The sequence below is a fragment of the Bombina bombina genome, chromosome 2 (assembly GCF_027579735.1).
Source record: "Bombina bombina isolate aBomBom1 chromosome 2, aBomBom1.pri, whole genome shotgun sequence".
In the NCBI taxonomy this organism is placed as follows: domain Eukaryota; kingdom Metazoa; phylum Chordata; class Amphibia; order Anura; family Bombinatoridae; genus Bombina; species Bombina bombina.
Genome location: NC_069500.1, coordinates 1,353,208,762 through 1,353,230,761, shown reverse-complemented (window position 1 = coordinate 1,353,230,761; position 22,000 = coordinate 1,353,208,762). Strand labels below are relative to the sequence as shown.

At 40.2% G+C, this 22,000-nt stretch overlaps 1 protein-coding gene across 1 annotated transcript in view; it reads left to right on the top strand.

Annotated features, from left to right (window-relative positions):
- FGFRL1 (fibroblast growth factor receptor like 1) overlaps positions 1-22,000 on the top strand; it is a 257,674-nt gene that overhangs the window by 112,534 nt on the left and 123,140 nt on the right. The window contains exon 3 of the mRNA XM_053704255.1: positions 3,044-3,316. Coding sequence (XP_053560230.1) covers positions 3,044-3,316 — 273 coding nt within the window. The remainder of the gene's footprint in view (positions 1-3,043; positions 3,317-22,000) is intronic.

The window sequence follows — 22,000 nt, the reverse complement described above, 5'->3', positions numbered from 1 at the left end:
GAATCCTCTGCTCTTAAAACACAGGGGACTACATTGAGAATTTATAAGTGCTAATTTTGCAAAAAACAAAAACAAAACAAGTAAGTTATTTGCTGTTTTTTACACAATATTTTTCTTTTTTTTTTTTTATTTACTTCGATTTAACATATTTGTTTTTACCAAAGGAGCACTGTTGAATTTCCTTCGTACACACAGCTTACTGTAATACAAATGTTATATACAATTATGACCCAGGTGGTATACATCATAAGAAGTTTAGCCGGGAGGTCCAAGATATTCTGATTGTCCTCTCTTATTACTAGATACAGTTAAGGAAGTCTGTTCCTGACGTGTGTGCACGCGGGTATGCTGCCATACATTCCATAGCGTTGAGGGTGTGTGCTGTGTGAACATACATTAAATAGTTACTCTGCAATTAAATAGCTGATATATCAAAGGTACTTAAGAGCACGATAGCAGATTGAGGAAGGACATTTCACACCTTATTTTCAACAGCCTTGACTACAGCTTGAATAATTAATCTAGTTCCCAAATGCAGGGAATAACATTACATCATATATTAACTAAAGTGATATTTACATAATTTTTTTAATCTAAAAGAGCAAATGTTAAAGTATATTAGTTGTTAATAAAAACAACAGAGGTGACTACATTGTTCCCGTCCTGTGCTTAAAGGGATAGGAAAGTTAAAATTAAACTTGCATTATTTAAATAGAGCATATCATTTTAAGACACTTTTAAATTCACTTCTATGTTCAAATTTGCTTTGTTCTCTTGGTATCCCTAGTTGAAAAAGAATACGCACATATCCTACACTAGTAGGAGCTAGTTGCTGATTGGTGCCTGCACACATTTGTCTCTTTTGATTGGCTAACTAGATGTGTTCAGCTAGCTGCCAGTAGTGCAGTGCTGCTCTTTCAGCAAAGGATAACAAAAGAATGAAGCTAATTTGATAATAGAAGTAAATTAGAAAGTTGTTTAAAATTGTATGTTCTATTCAAATCATGAAATAAAATTATGGGGTTTCTGTCCCTTTAAAAAATAAAAATAACCCCCAGATGTTGCTGGCAACCAATAGTGCTATGAGAGTTGCCCTTCTCAGCCAGTAAGCAGTCTCATAGGACAAATTTTGCATTAAAATACGTTTCCTGTTACTATCAAATTAAATTAACTTAATCTTTCTTTCTTTCTTTCTTTCTTTCTTTCTTTCTTTCTTTCTTTCTTTCTTTCTTTCTTTCTTTCTTTCTTTCTTTCTTTCTTTCTTTCTTTCTTTCACCATTTTGTGTTATGTATGAGCTAGAGTTTAATCAGACACATTATTTTAGGTGTTAAAGATCAAACATCATATCTTTAGTAAGAACTTGTTGACTGTGTACCATTTAGTATAGAAGTTGACAAATTCATATTCAACTTAGGAACCAGCAATTATATAGAGGATCCAGACACTCACAATTGAAGAGCCAGACAAGGGACATGGATACGCTATGAATGGAAATATTATTTTGGGCTTTTAGAAGTCAGTTATGTCATTTCGCTCTTTGTTCCTGTGCAAGCTTCACTGTAAGCGATAAAAAACCCTTTCTTGTAATCACTCTTGTACGTCTCTGTGCATTGCCTGGGGGCACGGATGATTACCCTTTGGTACAGATTCTTAAGCAAGGACACAGTTCTAATTTAACATTAAACATGAGGGTCAATCTTCCTCTCTTCTGTGTGCCAGAATAAAATCAGGAGTTGGCTGCACCCTCAAAAGTTTTGTAGTTCGTTCCAATTTTTTTTAACTGTTTTATCACTTCATGAGGTGCATGAAATGGATTTTATTTTTCAATATGTTAATTAAAATCTTCATAAAATGCACAAGCTGTTTACGTTTCTAAGACTTTGCATTTGGCCCCAGTTGAAGCCAGTGGATTGGCACAATCTTTTAGTAAGTTCCTCTTTTAAATTCCACTATATATCAATCTGTTCACTTGGATGAGGTGGTGTGCCAAAGGGTATCTGAACGTGAAAAATAGCAGCCGTAGGACAGCATTTCAGCAAACGCACGCTGAAATAAGATAGGGCAGATTCCTTCAAAGTGCTGTGAACGTATCTCAGCATCTAACCATGTAAATGCTTCCGTAATCACCTATCTACAATACGTTATCTAAAAGCTGCCAAAAAAATTACTGTCCAATTAATAAAAGGGAATGGAAAATAGAGAATAAATCATATGTTTTTCTGACAAATTTTAGGTGCCAACGGTTTAGCACGACTAATTTATTTATTGATATAGACATAATATATTTACAAACCTGTTAACCAACGACACTATTCGATATTTGAGTACACTGGTAAGATTTATTCTGACAGCAATGATATTTTTGGAGAAAACCTGGATGAGCATTTGGAAACCATCCTTTTTGAATCCCTACAAGGTTCGCTTCTAGGTCTTATGACTGGAGACTCGTCCAAATATGTCTTAGAATTAAAGGTCACCTAAAGGAAACTGGCTTTTAGGCCTGTCTTGCATATTCTCTTTCTACCTTATTCCAAACCAGGCTCCCACTTCCCATTAGTAACAGTCTGCATGTCTCCAAAACGATTTTATTGACTAAATAAAATGGCAAACGTAACTCACTTTATAATGTCTTGTGACACTGGTTTCATTTGAAGCTTATTTATTATAATTTGTAACTAGAATTTTAATTAGTGATTCTGTTTAATATTTATTGCTCCTATAGTATGTTTTAATTGATCAATACAAGATTACTCTATAATTAGTTGTAATTATTTTCCGAAACATTGAAAATGAGTACAAAGTTTCAGGAATATTTAACATTACTATGCAGTCTGTGGTCATAAAATCAGAGATTTAATAGGATCTTTATTTTTGCAGTTGGTGTTTGTGTATAATATTGATTTAATTATTTAATTAATTAATTTATTGATGATTGAATAAAAGAATAAAGTGCATACCTTTTCAATTTTCAAACCAATAATTAAGTGCTGTATAATTAAAAATTATTCAACTCTCATGTAGTTCATTTTCTTTTATTTACAGGTCCTCCACGGATCTCCGACCAAGTGAACCACAGGCAAACCGTAAGATTGGGTAGAACCATTAAGCTCCTATGTCCCGTAGAAGGTGATCCTCCTCCACTTACCATGTGGATGAAGGATGGACGTACAATCCATAGTGGCTGGACAAGGTTCAGGGTCTATCAACAAGGGATGAAGATCAAAGAGGTGGAGAGCGAAGATGCTGGAGGCTATATCTGTAAGGCCACCAATGGATTCGGAAGCATCAACGTAAATTACACTCTCATTGTTATTGGTATGTACTACTCAAAGACTTATATATATTTTTGAGCATCACCAAAGCTATTTGAGCATTTGAATAGCTAACAAGTGCCCACTAGTCTTCAAGTTGTGTTTGCTGGGAATTTTAGACATTTATTAGCAAGCTGTAAATATGCTTTGTGTAACTATTTTTATTACGTAATAATATTATTTATATTGTGATTTTCTCCGCATGGAGACTGATCTGATCTGATCTACCCAGTTAGTGTTAATAATGGTTACTCTTTCCCATTTGCATCCATGGCTAAATCGGCCCAAACAGAACTACCTGTCAATAATACAGGGAGTGCAGAATTATTAGGCAAGTTGTATTTTTGAGGATTAATTGTATTATTGAACAACAACCATGTTCTCAATGAACCCAAAAAACTCATTAATATCAAAGCTGAATAGTTTTGGAAGTAGTTTTTAGTTTGTTTTTAGTTATAGCTATTTTAGGGGGATATCTGTGTGTGCAGGTGACTATTACTGTGCATAATTATTAGGCAACTTAACAAAAAACAAATATATACCCATTTCAATTATTTATTTTTACCAGTGAAACCAATATAACATCTCAACATTCACAAATATACATTTCTGACATTCAAAAACAAAACAAAAACAAATCAGTGACCAATATAGCCACCTTTCTTTGCAAGGACACTCAAAAGCCTGCCATCCATGGATTCTGTCAGTGTTTTGATCTGTTCACCATCAACATTGCGTGCAGCAGCAACCACAGCCTCCCAGACACTGTTCAGAGAGGTGTACTGTTTTCCCTCCTTGTAAATCTCACATTTGATGATGGACCACAGGTTCTCAATGGGGTTCAGATCAGGTGAACAAGGAGGCCATGCCATTAGATTTTCTTCTTTTATACCCTTTCTTGCCAGCCACGCTGTGGAGTACTTGGACGCGTGTGATGGAGCATTGTCCTGCATGAAAATCATGTTTTTCTTGAAGGATGCAGACTTCTTCCTGTACCACTGCTTGAAGAAGGTGTCTTCCAGAAACTGGCAGTAGGACTGGGAGTTGAGCTTGACTCCATCCTCAACCCGAAAAGGCCCCACAAGCTCATCTTTGATGATACCAGCCCAAACCAGTACTCCACCTCCACCTTGCTGGCGTCTGAGTCGGACTGGAGCTCTCTGCCCTTTACCAATCCAGCCACGGGCCCATCCATCTGGCCCATCAAGACTCACTCTCATTTCATCAGTCCATAAAACCTTAGAAAAATCAGTCTTGAGATATTTCTTGGCCCAGTCTTGACATTTCAGCTTGTGTGTCTTGTTCAGTGGTGGTCGTCTTTCAGCCTTTCTTACCTTGGCCATGTCTCTGAGTATTGCACACCTTGTGCTTTTGGGCACTCCAGTGATGTTGCAGCTCTGAAATATGGCCAAACTGGTGGCAAGTGGCATCTTGGCAGCTGCACGCTTGACTTTTCTCAGTTCATGGGCAGTTATTTTGCACCTTGATTTTTCCACACGCTTCTTGCGACCCTGTTGACTATTTTGAATGAACGCTTGATTGTTCGATGATCACGCTTCAGAAGCTTTGCAATTTTAAGAGTGCTGCATCCCTCTGCAAGATATCTCACTATTTTTGACTTTTCTGAGCCTGTCAAGTCCTTCTTTTGACCCATTTTGCCAAAGGAAAGGAAGTTGCCTAATAATTATGCACACCTGATATAGGGTGTTGATGTCATTAGACCACACCCCTTCTCATTACAGAGATGCACATCACCTAATATGCTTAATTGGTAGAAGGCTTTCGAGCCTATACAGCTTGGAGTAAGACAACATGCATAAAGAGGATGATGTGGTCAAAATACTCATTTGCCTAATAATTCTGCACTCCCTGTATACTATATATATATATATATATATATATATATATATATAGATAGATATATATAGATATATACAGTTGTATGCAAAAGTTTAGACACCCCTGACAATTTCCATGATTTTCATTTATAAATAATTGGGTGTTTGGATCAGCAATTTCATTTTGATCTATCAAATAAATGAAGGACACAGTAATATTTCAGTAGTGAAATGAGGTTTATTGGATTAACAGAAAATGTGCAATATGCATCAAAACGAAATTATACAGGTGCATACATTTGGGCATTCTTGTCATTTTGTTGATTTAAATACCTGTAAGTACCTAACACTGATTAATTGTAACACACAATTGGTTTAGTGAGCCCATTTTGCCTTGAATTTCATAGACAGGTGCATCCAATAATGAGAAAAGGTATTTAAGGTGGCCAATTGCAAGTTATTGTTCTCTTTGACTCTCCTCTGAAGAGTGGCAACATGGGGGCCTCAAAACAACTCTCAAATGACCTGAATACAAAGATTGTTCAACAATATGGTTTAGGGGAAGGCTACAAAAAGCTATTGCAGAGATTTAAGCTGTCAGTGTCCACTGTGAGGAAAATAGTGAGGAAATGGAAGACCATAGGCACAGTTCTTGTTAAGGCCAGAAGTAAAATATCAGAGATGCAAAGGCAAAGAATGGTGAGAATGGTCAAAAACAGCCCACAGACAACCTCCAAAGACCTACATCATCTTGCTGCAGATGTTGTCACTGTGCATCGTTCAACAATTCAGCGTATGGGAGAGTGATGCGGAAGAAGCCTTTTCTGCACACACGCCACAGAGTCGCTTGAGGTATGCAAACGCACATTTGGACAAGCCATCTTAATTTTGGAAGAAGGTGCTGTGAACTGATAAAACAAAGATTGAGTTATTTGGTCATAACAAGGGGCGTTATGCATGTCCGCTTGCTATCCACAGTAAAATTTGGTGGATGTTCCATCATGCTGTGGGGATGTGTGGCCAGTGCCGGTACTGGGAATCTTGTTAAAGTTGAGGGTCGCATGGATTCCACTCAATATCAGCAGATTCTTGAGAATAATGTTGAGGAATCAGTCACAAAGTTGAAGTTACGCCGGAGCTGGATATTTCAACAAGACAACGACCCAAAACACTGCTCAAAATCTACTCTGGCATTTATGCAGCGTAACAAGTACAATGTTCTGGAATGGCAATCTCAGTCCCCAGACCTGAATATCATTGAAAATATGTGGGGTTATTTGAAGCGGGCTGTCCATGCTCGGCAACCATCAAACCTAACTGAACTGGAGATGTTTTGCAAGGAGGAATGGTCCAATATACCTTCATCCAGAATCCAGACACTCATTACAGGCTATAGGAAGCGTCTAGAGGCTGTTATTTCTGCTAAAGGAGGCTCTACTAAATATTATTGTGATATTTCTGTTGGGGTGCCCAAATTTATGCACCTGTCTAATTTCGTTTTGATGCATATTGCACTTTTTCTGTTAATACAATTAACCTCATTTCACTACTTAAGTCAGTTATTTGATGGATCAAAATGAAATTGCTGATCCAAACACCCAATTATTTATAAATGAAAATCATGGAAATTGTCAGGGGTGCCTAAACTTTTGCATACGACTGTAAATATATGTGTGTGTATATATATATATATATATATATATATATATATACACACACACGTTCATAATATAATATGTATACAACTTTAACTTTTTAAATCTTTTTTTGTAGAGAGCGTATATATTTCTTTTCTAAGACATGGAGAGTCCACAACATCATTCCAATTACTAGTGGGATATTCAACGCCTGGCCAGCAGGAGGAGGCAAAGAGTACCCCAGCAAAGCTGTTAAGTGTAACTTCCCTTACCCATAATTCCCAGTCATTCTCTTTGCCTCTGTAAATAGAGGATGTGCGAAGTTGGTGTCTGAAGATATAATCCTTTTATGGGTACTTTTTCCTGCAAGCAAGGATTGGGGTCTAGCTGTGTCCATGTCAATCTCTTTAGTAAGACTAGTGGTGGCTTTTAGCAGTTAAAAGGCGACAAGGTTGTCTTTGCTTTACTTTTAACACTTTGCTACCGTTTATTATAGAAAGCCAGAGTTGGTTACTCTGTTCTTTCTTTTCCTACAGGTCCATAACAGGGAGTGAAGTACCTGCCACACCTAAGGAGCAGCATCTGTCTTGCATTTGAATCTAAGGTAAGTGCCTTTGCCTTCTAGGTACAGAAGGACATCAGCACTTAAGAGATTAATCCTCATTATCAGATCCATTTTGGGACATAATAATCCTTATCAGTTAAGGATTCATATTGGGACAATTCTTGGCACTTATAATCCAGTATAAGACTTAGGGAGTTCACTTGGGATGCCAGGGGTTGATGATAGAGGATTTACTTTATTTTATGACCTATTATATTTTTTTGCTTCTATGTTGAGAAGCTTATTCCTAGTTATTGCCCTTTATGGGGCTTCGCTTGATGGGGCTCATCTGTTCCTGTATTAAAACGGTTTTATTACACTGCCGTTTTTTCACTGTGAGGCTCTTTCGCACACTTTTTTTTCTGATGGCGCAGTTCATTTGTGTCCCCCTCACATGACGCCCACACTTCCGGTTTTCAGAGCGGAGCCATTGAGGAAGATAGGGAAAACTTTCCTACACAGCTAGAGGCTTCTCGTTTTGGCTGCAGCTAGAAGGTGGTTTCTAGCATCTACCTGGATCGTTTAAGAGGAGAGGATCTCTGCAAAAAAAGTTCAGTTTTTTCCTCTTACTAGTGGGGTGTCTTTCTGGCCGGTTGGAGCCTCTGGCAATCTGAGGTTGTTTTCAATACAATCCACCATCTATGTGTATTATTAAATTTAATGTTTAAATTTCATATTATAATTTTTTGGGTAGATATTTAAAAAAAAAAAAAATTATTTTGTTATTGCTAGTGGGAACTGTTCTACTATAGCTATGGACTCAAAACAGGATCAATCTATCTCTATGGATAAATGTTAACTGTGTTTAGAGGCCCTTTTGCTCCTCATGTTTAACTAAAACTTTTAAATTTACAGACAAGTTACTTCCTTCTGAGCCAAGTGTCTCTCAGGATAATGCTGTGCGGGATTTTGCTGCTCAGATTACCTCTGCAGTTTCAGCGGCGTTGTTAGCTTTCCCTTTCTCGGGTAAGCGTAAGAGAAAATCTAAACAGTTGCCTGATAGTAAGGCTTCTGATTCTAAGTCTGCATTAGTCAGTCTTTCTCAATTGTCTGATGAGGAAAATATGTCAGTAGCTTCTGAAGGTGAAATCTCAGACTCTGACACTTTAGAAGAAAAATCTTCAGAATCTGAAGAAGTTCATTTTAGATTTAAGCTTGAGCACCTCCGGTTACTGCTGAAGGAGGTTCTAGCTACTTTGGACGACTCTGAACCTTTGGTTACTGTCAACCCCACACAGTTTTCTAAACTGGAAAGAGTTTATGATTATCCCTCTTCTGAGGAGGTTTTTTCCTGTTCCAAGGAAGATGTCTGCAATTATAGATCAGGAATGGGATAAGCCAGGGGTTCCTTTTTCCCCTTCCCCTGTTTTTAAAAAAGATATTTCCTGTTGCTGACTCTATTCGAGACTCATGGCGCACTGTACCTAAAGTAGAAGGAGCTATTTCTACTCTTGCTAAGATAATTACCATTCCTATAGAGGATAGTTATTCTTTTAAGGATCCAATGGATAAGAAGCTAAAGGCTTACTTAAAAAATATGTATATCCATCAAGGATGACAGTGGCAACCTGCAGAGAGTTTTGCCACGGTTGCGGGAGCAGGATCTTATTAGTGCAATGCCTTGTCTGATCTCATTTCAGAGGAAACTACGGTAGAGGAGATCCAAGATAGGATCAAAGCTCTCAAACTGGCCAATACCTTTATCTGTGATGCCAACATGCAGATAATTAAACTGGGAGCTAAGATCTGTAGTTAAAATATTAGTTGGCTGATGTTTCTTCAAAGGCCAAACTTTTGGCTTTACCTTATAAGGGTAAAACTATGTTTGGACCTTGTGTGGCGGAAATCATTTCTGAGTTTACGGGTGGAAAGGGATCTTTCCTCCCTCAGGACAAGAAGAATAGGGGTCGACGTCTTTTAATTTTCATTTCTTTCGCAACTTTAAGGGACAGAAGTCCTCCTCTTCCTCTTCCAAACCAGACCAATCAAGGTCCACTTGGAAATCCAGCCAGCCCTGGAAGAAGGGAAAACAAAACAAAAAGCCTTCCGCTGACTCTAAATCAGCATGAAGGATCCACGCTAGATCCGAGTTTGGATCAGGTGGGAGGCAAGCTTTCTCTTTTTCGGCAGGCTTGGATATGCAATGTCCCAGATCCATGGGCTGTGGACATAGTATCCCAGGGTTACATAATAGGATTCAAGTCTTGCCCTCCAAGGGGCAGATTTCTCCTTTTAAGATTATCCTCAAACCAGGTAAAGAGGGAAGCCTTCTTAAATTGCGTGAAGGACCTATCCTCCCTGGGAGTTATTGTACCAGTCCTTCTAAAGGAACAAGGACTAGGATTATATTCAAATCTATTTGTGGTTCCCAAAAAGGAGGGAACTTTTCGTCCCATCCTAGATCTAAAGTGTCTAAACAAATTCCTCAGGGTTCCATCCTTCAAGATGTAAACTGTTACGGTACCAACAGGATACCAAGGGTTAATACCAGATGGAAGATGCCCTGAATGTGAGATCAGCAACTCACAACCCAGCTAATTCCCCCCTCAAACATGAGACCAGGCTCCGCATTGAAGGTTAAAACAGAATGCACTTTATTGAAGGCTATATGCCCAGTATTTATGCAGGTCTGACCCCAGATGGGGGGTTGAAAGAATATTGTACATTAGATAGAGGGAAAACGCCCTTTGACATTATACAATAGAATTATATTACTTAAGCAGATAAACAATTTAGTCTTTCTTATCACTATGGCGTCTGCTCTCTGGGTGTGATTAAACAATGTGAATGTTTATCACTAAACTTAATTACAGTACACAATAGCTGAGGCTAGCAACCTTGTCTTTAGAAAATAGCTTCTCAAAGCTGAACAAAGTTAACTCTTTCAGTACTGACAGAAGGGTCTGTCACATAGCTCCCCCCTAGTGGAACACTCCGGCAGACCCGGCTTGACCCTTTGGCAGGTCAACCTGGGGATGACCGGACTATGAGGTGGTAGGCATGTCAGTTTGCCGGGACAATCCATCTGTATTCCCGTTATGAGAGAGAATTCCTGCCCGTATAAATAAGGGTTCAACTTCTTCAGTGCCCAGACCAGGGCTAAACAGTCCTTCAAAATCTCATCAGCTTCTTTACGTGGTTTTTGTACCTGCTCTTTATAGGTATCCACAATCCCTTCATACTGACATAGCGTGCCCTTGAGTTGCTGCACCTCACTATGAGCCAGCGCCAGCTTCTCCTCCAGTGTCGCTGTTTGTCTTTAATGTTTCATGTTCCACTCTCAAGCTGGTGTTTTCTGCAGTCTGTCGGTGCAGCTTGTCTAGCAGAGATTCCCGTTCTAAACGTGCTTTTTCCTCTGCGCTCCTCTTCTCTCCCGCTAGCACTGTTACGTGATTGTTTATCGTGACCATTTCATCCTCTACTTGGCTCTTCTCCTTCATCAGCGCATTGTAACGGGACTCCCACGTATCAATAGCGGATAGGGATTTACTGAGCTCAGCGTCCTGGGGCTCAGCAGCAGGTGGGTCAGTCTCTGCGGCATGGATCTGGGCACGGGTAGTCACAGGGTTAACATCGGTGGGACCCATGGGAGCATAGGCAGAAACAACGGGGGGCAAGTTATTTCCAAGGAGAAAATCAGCAGGTAAGTCCTTCTTGACCCCCACATTCACAGGTCTAGCGCCCCCTCCCCAATCCAAATGTATCTGGGCAACAGGTAGGTGGAACGCAGCGCCCCCTGCTACCCTCACAGCCACAGTGTCTCCAGTGTGCTGTTTCTCAGACAACAAGTTCTTTTGAAGCAAGGTCATGGTAGAACCAGTATCCCGTAGACCACTGACCTCCTTCCCATTCACTTTAACCAGTTGCCGGTTATTCCGGTGGGCAGCTTGCACGGGGTCTGATTCATGTAGGATGCCCCAGCATTCTTGCTCCTCTACGTAGTGGGCCGCAGGCTGAGGGTTACGTGGGATTCCGCCGGCGGGTCTTCTCCAGGACTGTGCTTGGTTCGCTGCGTTTAGGGGACACTCTGTTCTTTTGTGCCCTAGTTGCTTACATCCAAAGCACCGAATAGGTTGTGAGTAGCCCCGCGAATTGAACCGGGTTCTCTGAGGGAAGTTCGTGGCCGGAGGCCGTGTGGTATAGCGGTGCGCCGGGGGTTGGTAACTGGCAGCTGCTGGGGTGACTGGGGGTCTGTACTCCACTCTAGCAGGGGGCTTAGTGGTAGCAGTGTCCAGTTTGCGGGCATTCGTATACTCATCTGCCAGGCGAGCAGCTTCATGCAGGGTGGAGGGTTTACGGTCCCGAACCCACTCTCTAACTCCTGCTGATAACTTGTCAAAGCAATGTTCCAACAGGAATAGCTGCAGCACCTCTTCCCCAGATACGGCTTGGCACCCCCTCATCCAGTAAGATGCTGTACGGTGCACCTTATATGCCCACTCAACGTAGGAATCACCAGCTAATTTAACAGTGTCTCTGAACCGCCTCCGGTATGCCTCCGGTGTAACCGCATACCTGGAGAGCAGAGCCTCTTTTACAGTATTATAATCCCCGACTTCATCATCTGGAATGGCCCGAAAAGCTTTACTGGCCCGGCCGGATAATTTCCCGGATAATATCATGACCCAGTCCTCTGCGGGTACCTGGTGTAGTGCACATTGCCTCTCAAAATCCGCAAGGTACCCATCAATCTCTCCTTCTGTTTCCAGGAAGTTTTTAAAAGCTGCAAAATTTACTTTTCCCTTTTCCACTGGGGTTGCTGTGACTTGGGCTGCTGCAGCGCCGCTTTGGCGAAGTAGGTTGGCCTCCACAGCTGCTATGACCCGGTCGATAATTTCCGCAGATGGGTTGGGGCCATAATGTGCCAGTCTTATTTTAACTGCCCGATCAAAGCTTGCTTCTTCGGGGGTTCTGTCTGATATGCTGAGCCCATTGGTTCCTTTGGTCCCTGGTACTCCTTCCATCTTAGTCAGTATTGTAATAATCCCCCTCTTCCTGAGGTTACTGGCTTGTGTAGTTGCTCTTCTGGGCGATAAGGATCATCCCGTCGCTTGCCACCAATTGAACAGGATACCAAGGGTTAATACCAGATGGAAGATGCCCTGAATGTGAGATCAGCAACTCACAACCCAGCTAATTCCCCCCTCAAACATGAGACCAGGCTCCACATTGAAGGTTAAAACAGAATGCACTTTATTGAAGGCTATAGGCCCAGTATTTATGCAGGTCTGACCCCAGATGGGGGGTTGAAAGAATATTGTACATTAGATAGAGGGAAAACGCCCTTTGACATGATACAATAGAATTACATTACTTAAAGGGACAGTATACTGTAAAATAGTTTTTCCCTTAATGTGTTTACAATTGCTTTTTTTACCAACTGCAAAGTAAAAAATGTATGAAAATGAGCTTTTTAAGGCTTATTTGTGTATATTAAAGCTCTGATTTTGTGTTTTGAAGCCACAACCTAATAAAATGGGTTGAGCTTGTAGGTATAATCTGATTTCATTACTGTATCACATTATGCAAATATACCTGCTTCTTTATCTTATATTTGTCCTTAAAACAATCACCAGTACTTGGAGAGAACAATGGAAAATTAACATTTTATTACCTTATCTCTGCTATATCGCACTGGGAGTGTCATTTCTTCTGCTGGCTGTGTTTACAAAGCTTATCTATAGCTGGTACGCGCGGCCACAAACTTTCAGAATAGGTGCGGATACCACATGCTAAATCAACAATTTCAAATGCCAATATAAGGGTAAAGGAGCTACTTGTAAGCAATTTAATACACCCCAGCAGGTAAAGTGGATAATTGGGAATAAATTAAAGGGGAGAAAATTTTTGAGTAAACTGTCCCTTTAAGCAGATAAACAATTTAGTCTTTTTTATCACTTGGGCGTTTGCTCTCTGGATGTGATTAAACAATGTGAATGTTTATCACTAAACTTAATTACAGTACACAATAGCTGAGGCTAGCAACCTTGTCTTTAGAAAATAGCTTCTCAAAGCTGAACAAAGTTAACTCTTTCAGTACTGACAGAAGGGTCTGTCACAGAAACTTTTCTTCCATTGGTCCAGGAAGGTCTATTCATAACGACCATAGACGTGAAGGACTCATATTTACACATTCCCATTCACAGGGATCATTTTGAGTTTCTAAGGTTTGCCTTTCTCGACATGCATTTCCAGTTTGTTGCCCTTCCGTTTGGTCTGGCTACAGCTCACAGAATATTCACAAAGGTTCTGGGAGCCCTTTTGGCAGTGATCAGATCCCAGGGAATTGCTGTGGCGCCTTATCTAGACAACATCTTGGTTCAGGCGCCATCTTTTCAACTAGCAAAATCTCATACAGAGATGTTGTCTTTTCTACGTTCCTACTGGTGGAAGGTGAATCTGGAAAAGAGTTCTCTAGTTCCATCTACAAAGGTGTGTTTCCTAGGGACTATCATAGATTCCCTGTTCATGAAGATTTTCCTGACGGAAGTCAGAAAATCCAAGATTCTTGCTTCCTGCCTTTCAGTCCAGTCTGCTTTTCGTCCATCAGTGGCTCAATGCATGGAGGTGATTGGTCTGATGGTGGCTTTCATGGACATCATTCCTTTTGCTCGGTTTCATCTACGACCGCTGCAGCTTTGCATGCTTCATCAATGGAATGGAGACCATTCAGCTTTATCGCAGAGGATAAATCTGGACTCCCTAACAAGAGACTTTCTCTTGTGGTGGATTTCACAGGAACATCTTTCTCAGGGCACTTGCTTCCTGAGGCCTTCCTGGGTTATTGTGACAACGGACGCCAGCCTATCAGGCTGGGGAGCTGTTTGGGGTTCTCTGAAGGCTCAGGGCCTGTGGTCTCGGGAAGAATCTTCTCTTTCCATAAATATCTTTGAGTTGAGAGCAATCTTCAATGCCTTGACAGCTTGGCCTCAATTATCTTTAGTCCGGTTTATCAAATTCCAGCCGGACAACATCACCTTAGTGTCTTACATCAACCATCAGTACCTTATTTTTCATGCTGATAAGGCAGTCCTTCATACCAAATTGGGTTTTCTCCCTAAGGTGGTGTCAGATCGAAACATTAATTAGGAAATTGTTGTTCCTTCTTTTTCTCCTAATATTTCTTCTCATATGGAACGTCTTTTGCATAACTTGAATGTTGTGCAAGCTCTAAAATTTTACTTAGAAGCTACTAAATATTTTCGGCAATCTTCTGGCCTGTTTGTTGTTTTCTTTGGAAAACGTAAGGGTCAGAAGGCCACTTCTACTAATCTGTCTCTTTGGTTGAGAAGTTTGATTCGTTTGGCTTATGAGACTGCTATCAGATTCTCCTCAGAGAATAACGGCTCATTCCACTAGGACTGTCTTCTTTTCTTGGGCTTTCAAAAATGAAGCTTCTGTGGAACAGATTTGCAAGACGGCTACATGGTCCTCTCTGCATACTTTTTCCAAATTCTACTAATTTGATACTTTTGCCCTGGCTGAGGCTTCTTTTGGGAGAAAGGTTCCTCAAGCGGTGGTGCCTTCTGTTTAGGACCTCCTGCCTTTTTTTTCTAGCTTGGGTATTGGTTCCCACTAGTAATTGGAATGACGTTGTGGACTCTCCATGTCTTAGGAAAGAAAACAAAATTTATGCTTACCTGATACAAATTTTTATTGTGTTTCCTTCTTTTTTCCTTTTCCTTTGGCTGAATGACTGGGGATTATGGGTAAGGGAAGTTACACTTAACAGCTTTGCTGGGGTGCTCTTTGCCTCCTCCTGCTGGCCAGGAGTTGAATATCCCACTAGTAATTGGAATGACGTCGTGGACTCTCCATGTCTGGAAAAAAAGAAATTTATCAGGTAAGCATAAATTTTGTTTTAAACATTTAACAAGAGACAATGGGGCCCCATTTAACAATAGTCAATGGGGCCGATTTATCAATGTCTGTCCGACATGATACGCTGTAGTGTATCATGTACGACAGACATCGCTAAATGCCGACAGCATACGCTTATAATTTACTGTAAAAAAATATATAAAATATGATGAAAAAATTGAAAAAAACATACTTTTTCTAACTTTGAGTTCCAAAATCTATTACACATCTACAACCACCAAAAAACACCCATGCTAAATAGTTTCTAAATTTTGTCCTAAGTTTAGAAATACCCAATGTGTTTACATGTTCTTTGCTTTTTTTGCAAGTTATAGGGCAATAAGTACAAGTAGCACGTTGCTATTTCCAAACCATTTTTTTTATTTATTTTTCATAATTTACATTTTAACACTGATATCTGTCAGGAATCCCTGAATATACCATGACATGTATATATTTTTTTTAGTAGACAACCCAAAGTATTGATCTAGGCCCATTTTGGTATATTTCATGCCACCATTTCACTGCCAATTGCGATCAAATCTAAAAAATTGTTAACTTTTTTACTAACTTTTTCACAAACTTTTTACAAAATGCTTGTGCAATTATGGCACAAATGGTTGTAAATGCTTCTCTGGGATCCCCTTTGTTCAGAAATAGCAGACATTTATTGCTTTGGAATTACTTTTTGGTAATTAGAAGGCTGCTAAATGCTGCTGCACACCACACTTGTATTATGTGAAGGGGTTAATTAGGTAGCTTGTAGGGTTAATTTTAGATTTAGTGTAGTAGACAACTCAAAGTATTGATCTAGGCCCATTTTGGTATATTTCATGCCACCATTTCACCAACAAATACAATAAAATAAAAAAAAATCATTCACTTTTTCACAAACATTAGGTTTCTCACTGAAATTATTTACAAACAGCTTGTGTAATTATGGCACAAATTGTTGTAAATGATGCTCTGGAATCTCCTTTGTTCAGAAATAGCAGACATATATGGCTTTGGCATTGCTTTTTGGTTATTAGAAGGAGGAGAAATGCTGCTGCGCACCGCACTTGTATTATGCCCAGCAGTGAAGGGGTTAATTAGGTAGCTTGTAGGGAGCTTGAAGGGTTCATTTTAGAGATCAGCCTCCCTGTGACACATCCCACCCCCTGATCTCTCCATGATCCCTCTCAAACAGCTCTCTTCTCTCCCCCACCTCACTATTGTCACCGCCATCTTTAGTACTGGCAGAAAGTCTGCCAGTATAAAAATAAAAGGTTTTTGTTTTCTTGTTTTTTTTAATGTTGTTTTTAAATAGCATATATTCTTCAGTGTAGGATCCCCCCTTACCACCCAACCTCCCTAAATCCCCCAAACAGCTCTTTAACCCCCCCTCTCACTATTTGCCGCCATTTTGGGTACTGGCAGCTGTCTGCCAGTACCCACTTTTCAATAAATAATGTTATATAACTCAAACTTTTTCTGCCCCCCCTCAATACCCTACCCCCCTCCCAGGCCAGATCCCTTTCCCAACATTATTCCCCCCTCCCTATCCCACCTTCCTCTCCCACCACTTCTTGCGAATGAGATTCACCACCGGCCGGAAGTTCCCAGCGTTGAGCCACCCACCCGCCTCCCTGCAATGGCTCCCATCTACCAACGATCGGCACCATCGCTGGCCGATGCAGAGAGGGCCACAGAGTGTCTTAAGAAAGGGTATTGCAGTATGCCTCAATAACGAGGCATCACTGCAATACCCTAAAAGCGTCTGGAAGCGATTACGATTGCTTCCAGCGCTTGAAAACCCTGAGGACGTACAGGGTACGTCCTTGGTCATTAAGTGACAGTTTTTGTAGGACGTACCCTGTACCTCCTTGGTACTTAAGGGGTTAAACATTTTATGAGGGATTTAAAGGGACACTAAACCCATCTTTTTTCTTTATATGAAAAAGCAACAGTTAAAAGGAGGTTAAACACAAATTCAAACGGATACTAAGCCCAATGTTTTTCTTTCATGAGTCAGAGCATGCAATTTTAAGCAACTTTCAAATTTACTTCTATTATCAATTTTTCTTCGTTCTCTTGCTATCTTTATTTAAAAAGCAGGAATGTAAAGCTTAAAGGGCCACTAAACCCAAAATCTTTCTTTAATGATTCAGATAGAGAATAGAAATTTAAACAACATTACAATTTACTTCTATTATTTATTTTGCAATTTTTTTTAGATATCCTTAGTTGAAGAAAAAGCAATGCACATGGTGAGCCAATCACGTGAAGCTTCTATGTGCAGCAACCAATCAGCAGCTCTGAGCATATCTATATATGCTTTTCAGCAAAGAATATCAAGAGAATAAAACAAATTAGATAATAGAAGTAAATTAGAAAGATGTTTAAAATTGCATTCTCTTTCTAAATCATGAAAGAAAAAGTGTGGGTGTCATGTCCCTTTAAGAGCCAGCCCATTTTTGGTTCAGAACATGGGTTACACTTGCTTATTGGTTTGCTAAATGAAGCAACCAATCAGCAAGCGCTATCCAGGGTGCTGAACCTAAAATGGGCTGACTCCTAAGCTTTAAATTCCTGCTTTTTAAATAAAGATAGCAAGAGAACGAAGAAAAATTGATAGTAGGAGTAAATTAGAAAGTTGCTTAAAATGGCATGCTCTATCTGAATCATGCAAGAAAAAAAATTGGGTTTAGTATCCCTTTAAGTTTGTTTAACCTCCTTTTAACTGTGGCTTTTTCATATGCAACAACCTGAATGGTCTTGGATTTTTGATGCAAAGTATAGGGGGGGGAATGTGATAGATTATTATCATAACTATTAAAAATAACCATCCAAATTACTAAGAAATATGACGGTAATAATACAGTGCAAAAATATTTGCCTTCCAAAAATGGGCAAATTCCGTTTTTATAAAATTCTGTTTTCATGTTATGAATATAAAAAACGTCCTTATATTATTATAACGACCCGCATTAAATTTCACTCATTTGTTCAGTAGATCAACTGCCTAGGATAATGTAGGAATTGGTGAAGCTGGAGAGGGTGGTGAGGCCAGTGACTCTGGAAAGCCTGGCGTCACCTCTGAGTGAATTTAGCAGTGTTAATTAAAGGGACATTGTAGTGGTAAAATAGAATATTCCAATTCATCATTGTTTACACTACTTACCTTAAAACACTTATGTGTTTAATCCCCGCAATAACGTATAAAGCTTAGGAGCGGCAGAGGAAACAGCTGGCGAGCCAATCTGCAGTGACCAATCACCTCCTGCAAATTTGAGCATAATTTCTCCAACATAGGTGTGTCCGGTCCACGGCGTCATCCTTACTTGTGGGATATTCTCTTCCCCAACAGGAAATGGCAAAGAGCCCAGCAAAGCTGGTCACATGATCCCTCCTAGGCTCCGCCTTCCCCAGTCATTCTCTTTGCCGTTGTACAGGCAACATCTCCACGGAGATGGCTTAGAGTTTTTTGGTGTTTAAATGTAGTTTTTATTCTTCAATCAAGAGTTTGTTATTTTAAAATAGTGCTGGTATGTACTATTTACTCTGAAACAGGAAAGAGATGAAGATTTCTGTTTGTAAGAGGAAAATGATTTTAGCAACCGTTACTAAAATCGATGGCTGTTTCCACACAGGACTGTTGAGAGGAATTAACTTCAGTTGGGGGAAACAGTGAGCAGACTTTTGCTGCTTGAGGTATGACACATTTCTAACAAGACTCGGTAATGCTGGAAGCTGTCATTTTCCCTATGGGAACCGGTAAGCCATTTTCTTAGTTTAAGTAAAAGAATAAAGGGCTTCATTAGGGCTTAAAAAACTGGTAGACATTTTTCTGGGCTAAAACGATTACTTTACTAAGTATTTTTGGCAGATTATTACTTTTAATAGTTGTTAAATCTTGGGGATTGTTTTAATAAAAACGGCAATCACTGTATTGGACACCTTTTTCACTGGGGGCCTTTTCTAGTCATAGACAGAGCCTCATTTTCGCGCCTCTAATGCGCAGTTGTTTTTGGAAAGCATGGCATGCAGATGCATGTGTGAGGAGCTAAGAACCACTGAAAAAGCTTATAGAAGGCATCATTTGGTATCGTATTCCCCTCTGGGCTTGGTTGGGTCTCAGCAAAGCAGATACCTGGGACTGTATAGGGGTTAAATGTAAAAACGGCTCCGGTTCCGTTATTTTAAGGGTTAAAGCTTTCAAATTTGGTGTGCAATACTTTTAAGGCTTTAAGTTACTGTGGTGAAATTTTGGTGAAATTTGAACAATTCCTTCATACTTTTTCACATATTCAGTAATAAAGTGTGTTCAGTTTGAAATTTAAAGGGACAGTAACGGTTTTATTGTAAAACGTTTTTTGTGCTTTGTTGACAAGTTTATGCCTGTTTAACATGTCTGAACCATCAGATAACGATGTTCTATATGTATGATAGCCAATGTGTCTCCCCATTTAAATATATGTGATATATTTGTGTCATAATGTCCAAACAAAGTAGGGATAATAATGCCATAGATATGATATTGCCCAAGATGATTCCTCTAATGAGGGGAGTAAGCATGGTACTGCATCATCCCCTTCTGTGTCTACACCAGTTTTGCCCACACAAGAGGCCCCTAGTACATCTAGTGCGCCAATACTTATTACCATACAACAATTAATGGCTATAATGGATAATTCTATTGCATGCATTTTTTCCAAAATGCCTACTTATCAGAGAAAGCGTGATTGCTCTGTTTTAAACACTGAAGAGCAAGAGGACGCTGATGATATCTGTTCTGACATACCCTCACACCTATCTGAAGGGGCCAGGAGGGAGGTTTTGTCTGAGGGAGAAATTTCAGATTCAGGGAAAATTTCTCAACAAGCAGAACCTGATATTGTAACTTTTAAATTTAAATTTCAACATCTCCACGCACTACTTAAGGAGGTATTATCTACTCTGGATGATTGTGACAATTTGGTCATTCCAGAGAAATTAGGTAAGATGGACAAGTTCCTAGAGGTTCCGGTGCCCCCCGATGTTTTTCCTATACCCAAGCGGGTGGCGGACATAGTAAATAAGGAGTGGGAAAGGCCCGGCATACCTTTTGTCCTCCCCCTATATTTAAGAAATTAGTTCCTATAGTCGACCCCAGAAAGGACTTATAGCAAACAGTCCCCAAGGTCGAGGGGGCGGTTTCTACTCTAAACAAACGCACTTCTATTCCTATAGAAGATAGTTGTGCTTTCAAGATCCTATGGATTAAGGTTAGAGGGTTTGCTTAAAAACATGTTTGTTCAGCAAGGTTACCTTCTACAACCAATTTCATGCATTGTTCCTGTCACTACAGCTGCGTGTTTCTGGTTCGAAGAACTAGAAAAGTCGCTCTATAAAGAATCTTCGTACGAGGAGGTTTTGGACAGAGTTCAAGCTCTTAAATTGGCTAACTCTTTTTTATTTTAGATGCCGCTTTGCAATTAGCTAGATTAGCGGCGAATAATTCAGGGTTTGCTATCGTGGCGCGCAGAGCGCTTTTGCTTAACATCCCTTTCAAGGGTAAAACACTGTTTGGTCCTGACTTGAAAGAGATTATTTCAGACATCACTGGGGGAAAGGGCCACGCCCTTCCTCTGGATTGGTCTTTTAAGGCTAAAAAGAAGCCAAATTTTCGTCCCTTTCGCAGAAACGGACCAGCCTCAAATTCTACACCCTCTAAGCAAGAGGGTAATACTTCTCAAACCAAGCCAGCCTGGAGGCCGATGCAAGGCTGGAACAAGGGTAAGCAGGCCAAGTCACCTGCCACTGCTACCAAAACAGCATGAAGTGTTGGCCCCCGATCTGGGAAGGATCTGGTGGGGGGCAGACTTTCTCTCTTTGCACAGGCTGGGGCAAGAGATGTTCAGGATCCTTGGGCGCTAGAAATAGTTTCTCAAGGTTATCTCCTGGAATTCAGGGAACTACCCCCAAGGGGAAGGTTCCACGGGTCTCAATTATCTTCGAACAGGCATTCTTACACTGTGTAGAAGACCTGTTAAGCATGGGAGTGATTCATCCTGTTCCATTAGGAGAACAAGGGATGGGTTTTTACTCCAACCTGTTCATAATTCCCAAAAAAGAGGGAACATTCAGACCTATTTTAGATCTCAAGATTCTAAACAAGTTTCTAAGGGTTTCATCATTCAAAATGGAAACCATTCGAACGATCCTTCCTACCATCCAGGAAGGTCAATTCATGACCACGGTGGACTTAAAGGATGCGTACCTACGTATTCCTATCCACAAGGAACATTTTCGGTTCCTAAGGTTCGCCTTTCTGGACAAGCATTACCTGTGGCACTTCCATTCGGATTAGCCACTGCTCCAAGGATTTTCACAAGGGTACTAGGGTCCCTTCTAGCGGTGCTAAGACCAAGGGGCATTGCAGTAGTACCTTACTTGGACGACATCCTGATTCAAGTGTCGTCTCTGTCAAAAGCAAGGGCTCATACGGACATTGTCCTAGCCTTTCTCAGATCTCACAGGTGTAAAGTGAACATAGAAAAAAGTTCTCTGTCCCCGTCAACAAGAGTTCCCTTCTTGGGAACAATAATAGTTTCCTTAGAAATGAAGGTTTTTCTGACAGAGGCCAGAAAATCAAAACTTCTAAGCTCTTGTCAGGTACTTCATTCTGTTCTTCTTCCTTCCATAGCGCAGTCCATGGAAGTAATAGGTTTGATGGTTGCGGCAATGGACATAGTTCCTTTTGCACGAATTCATCTAAGACCATTGCA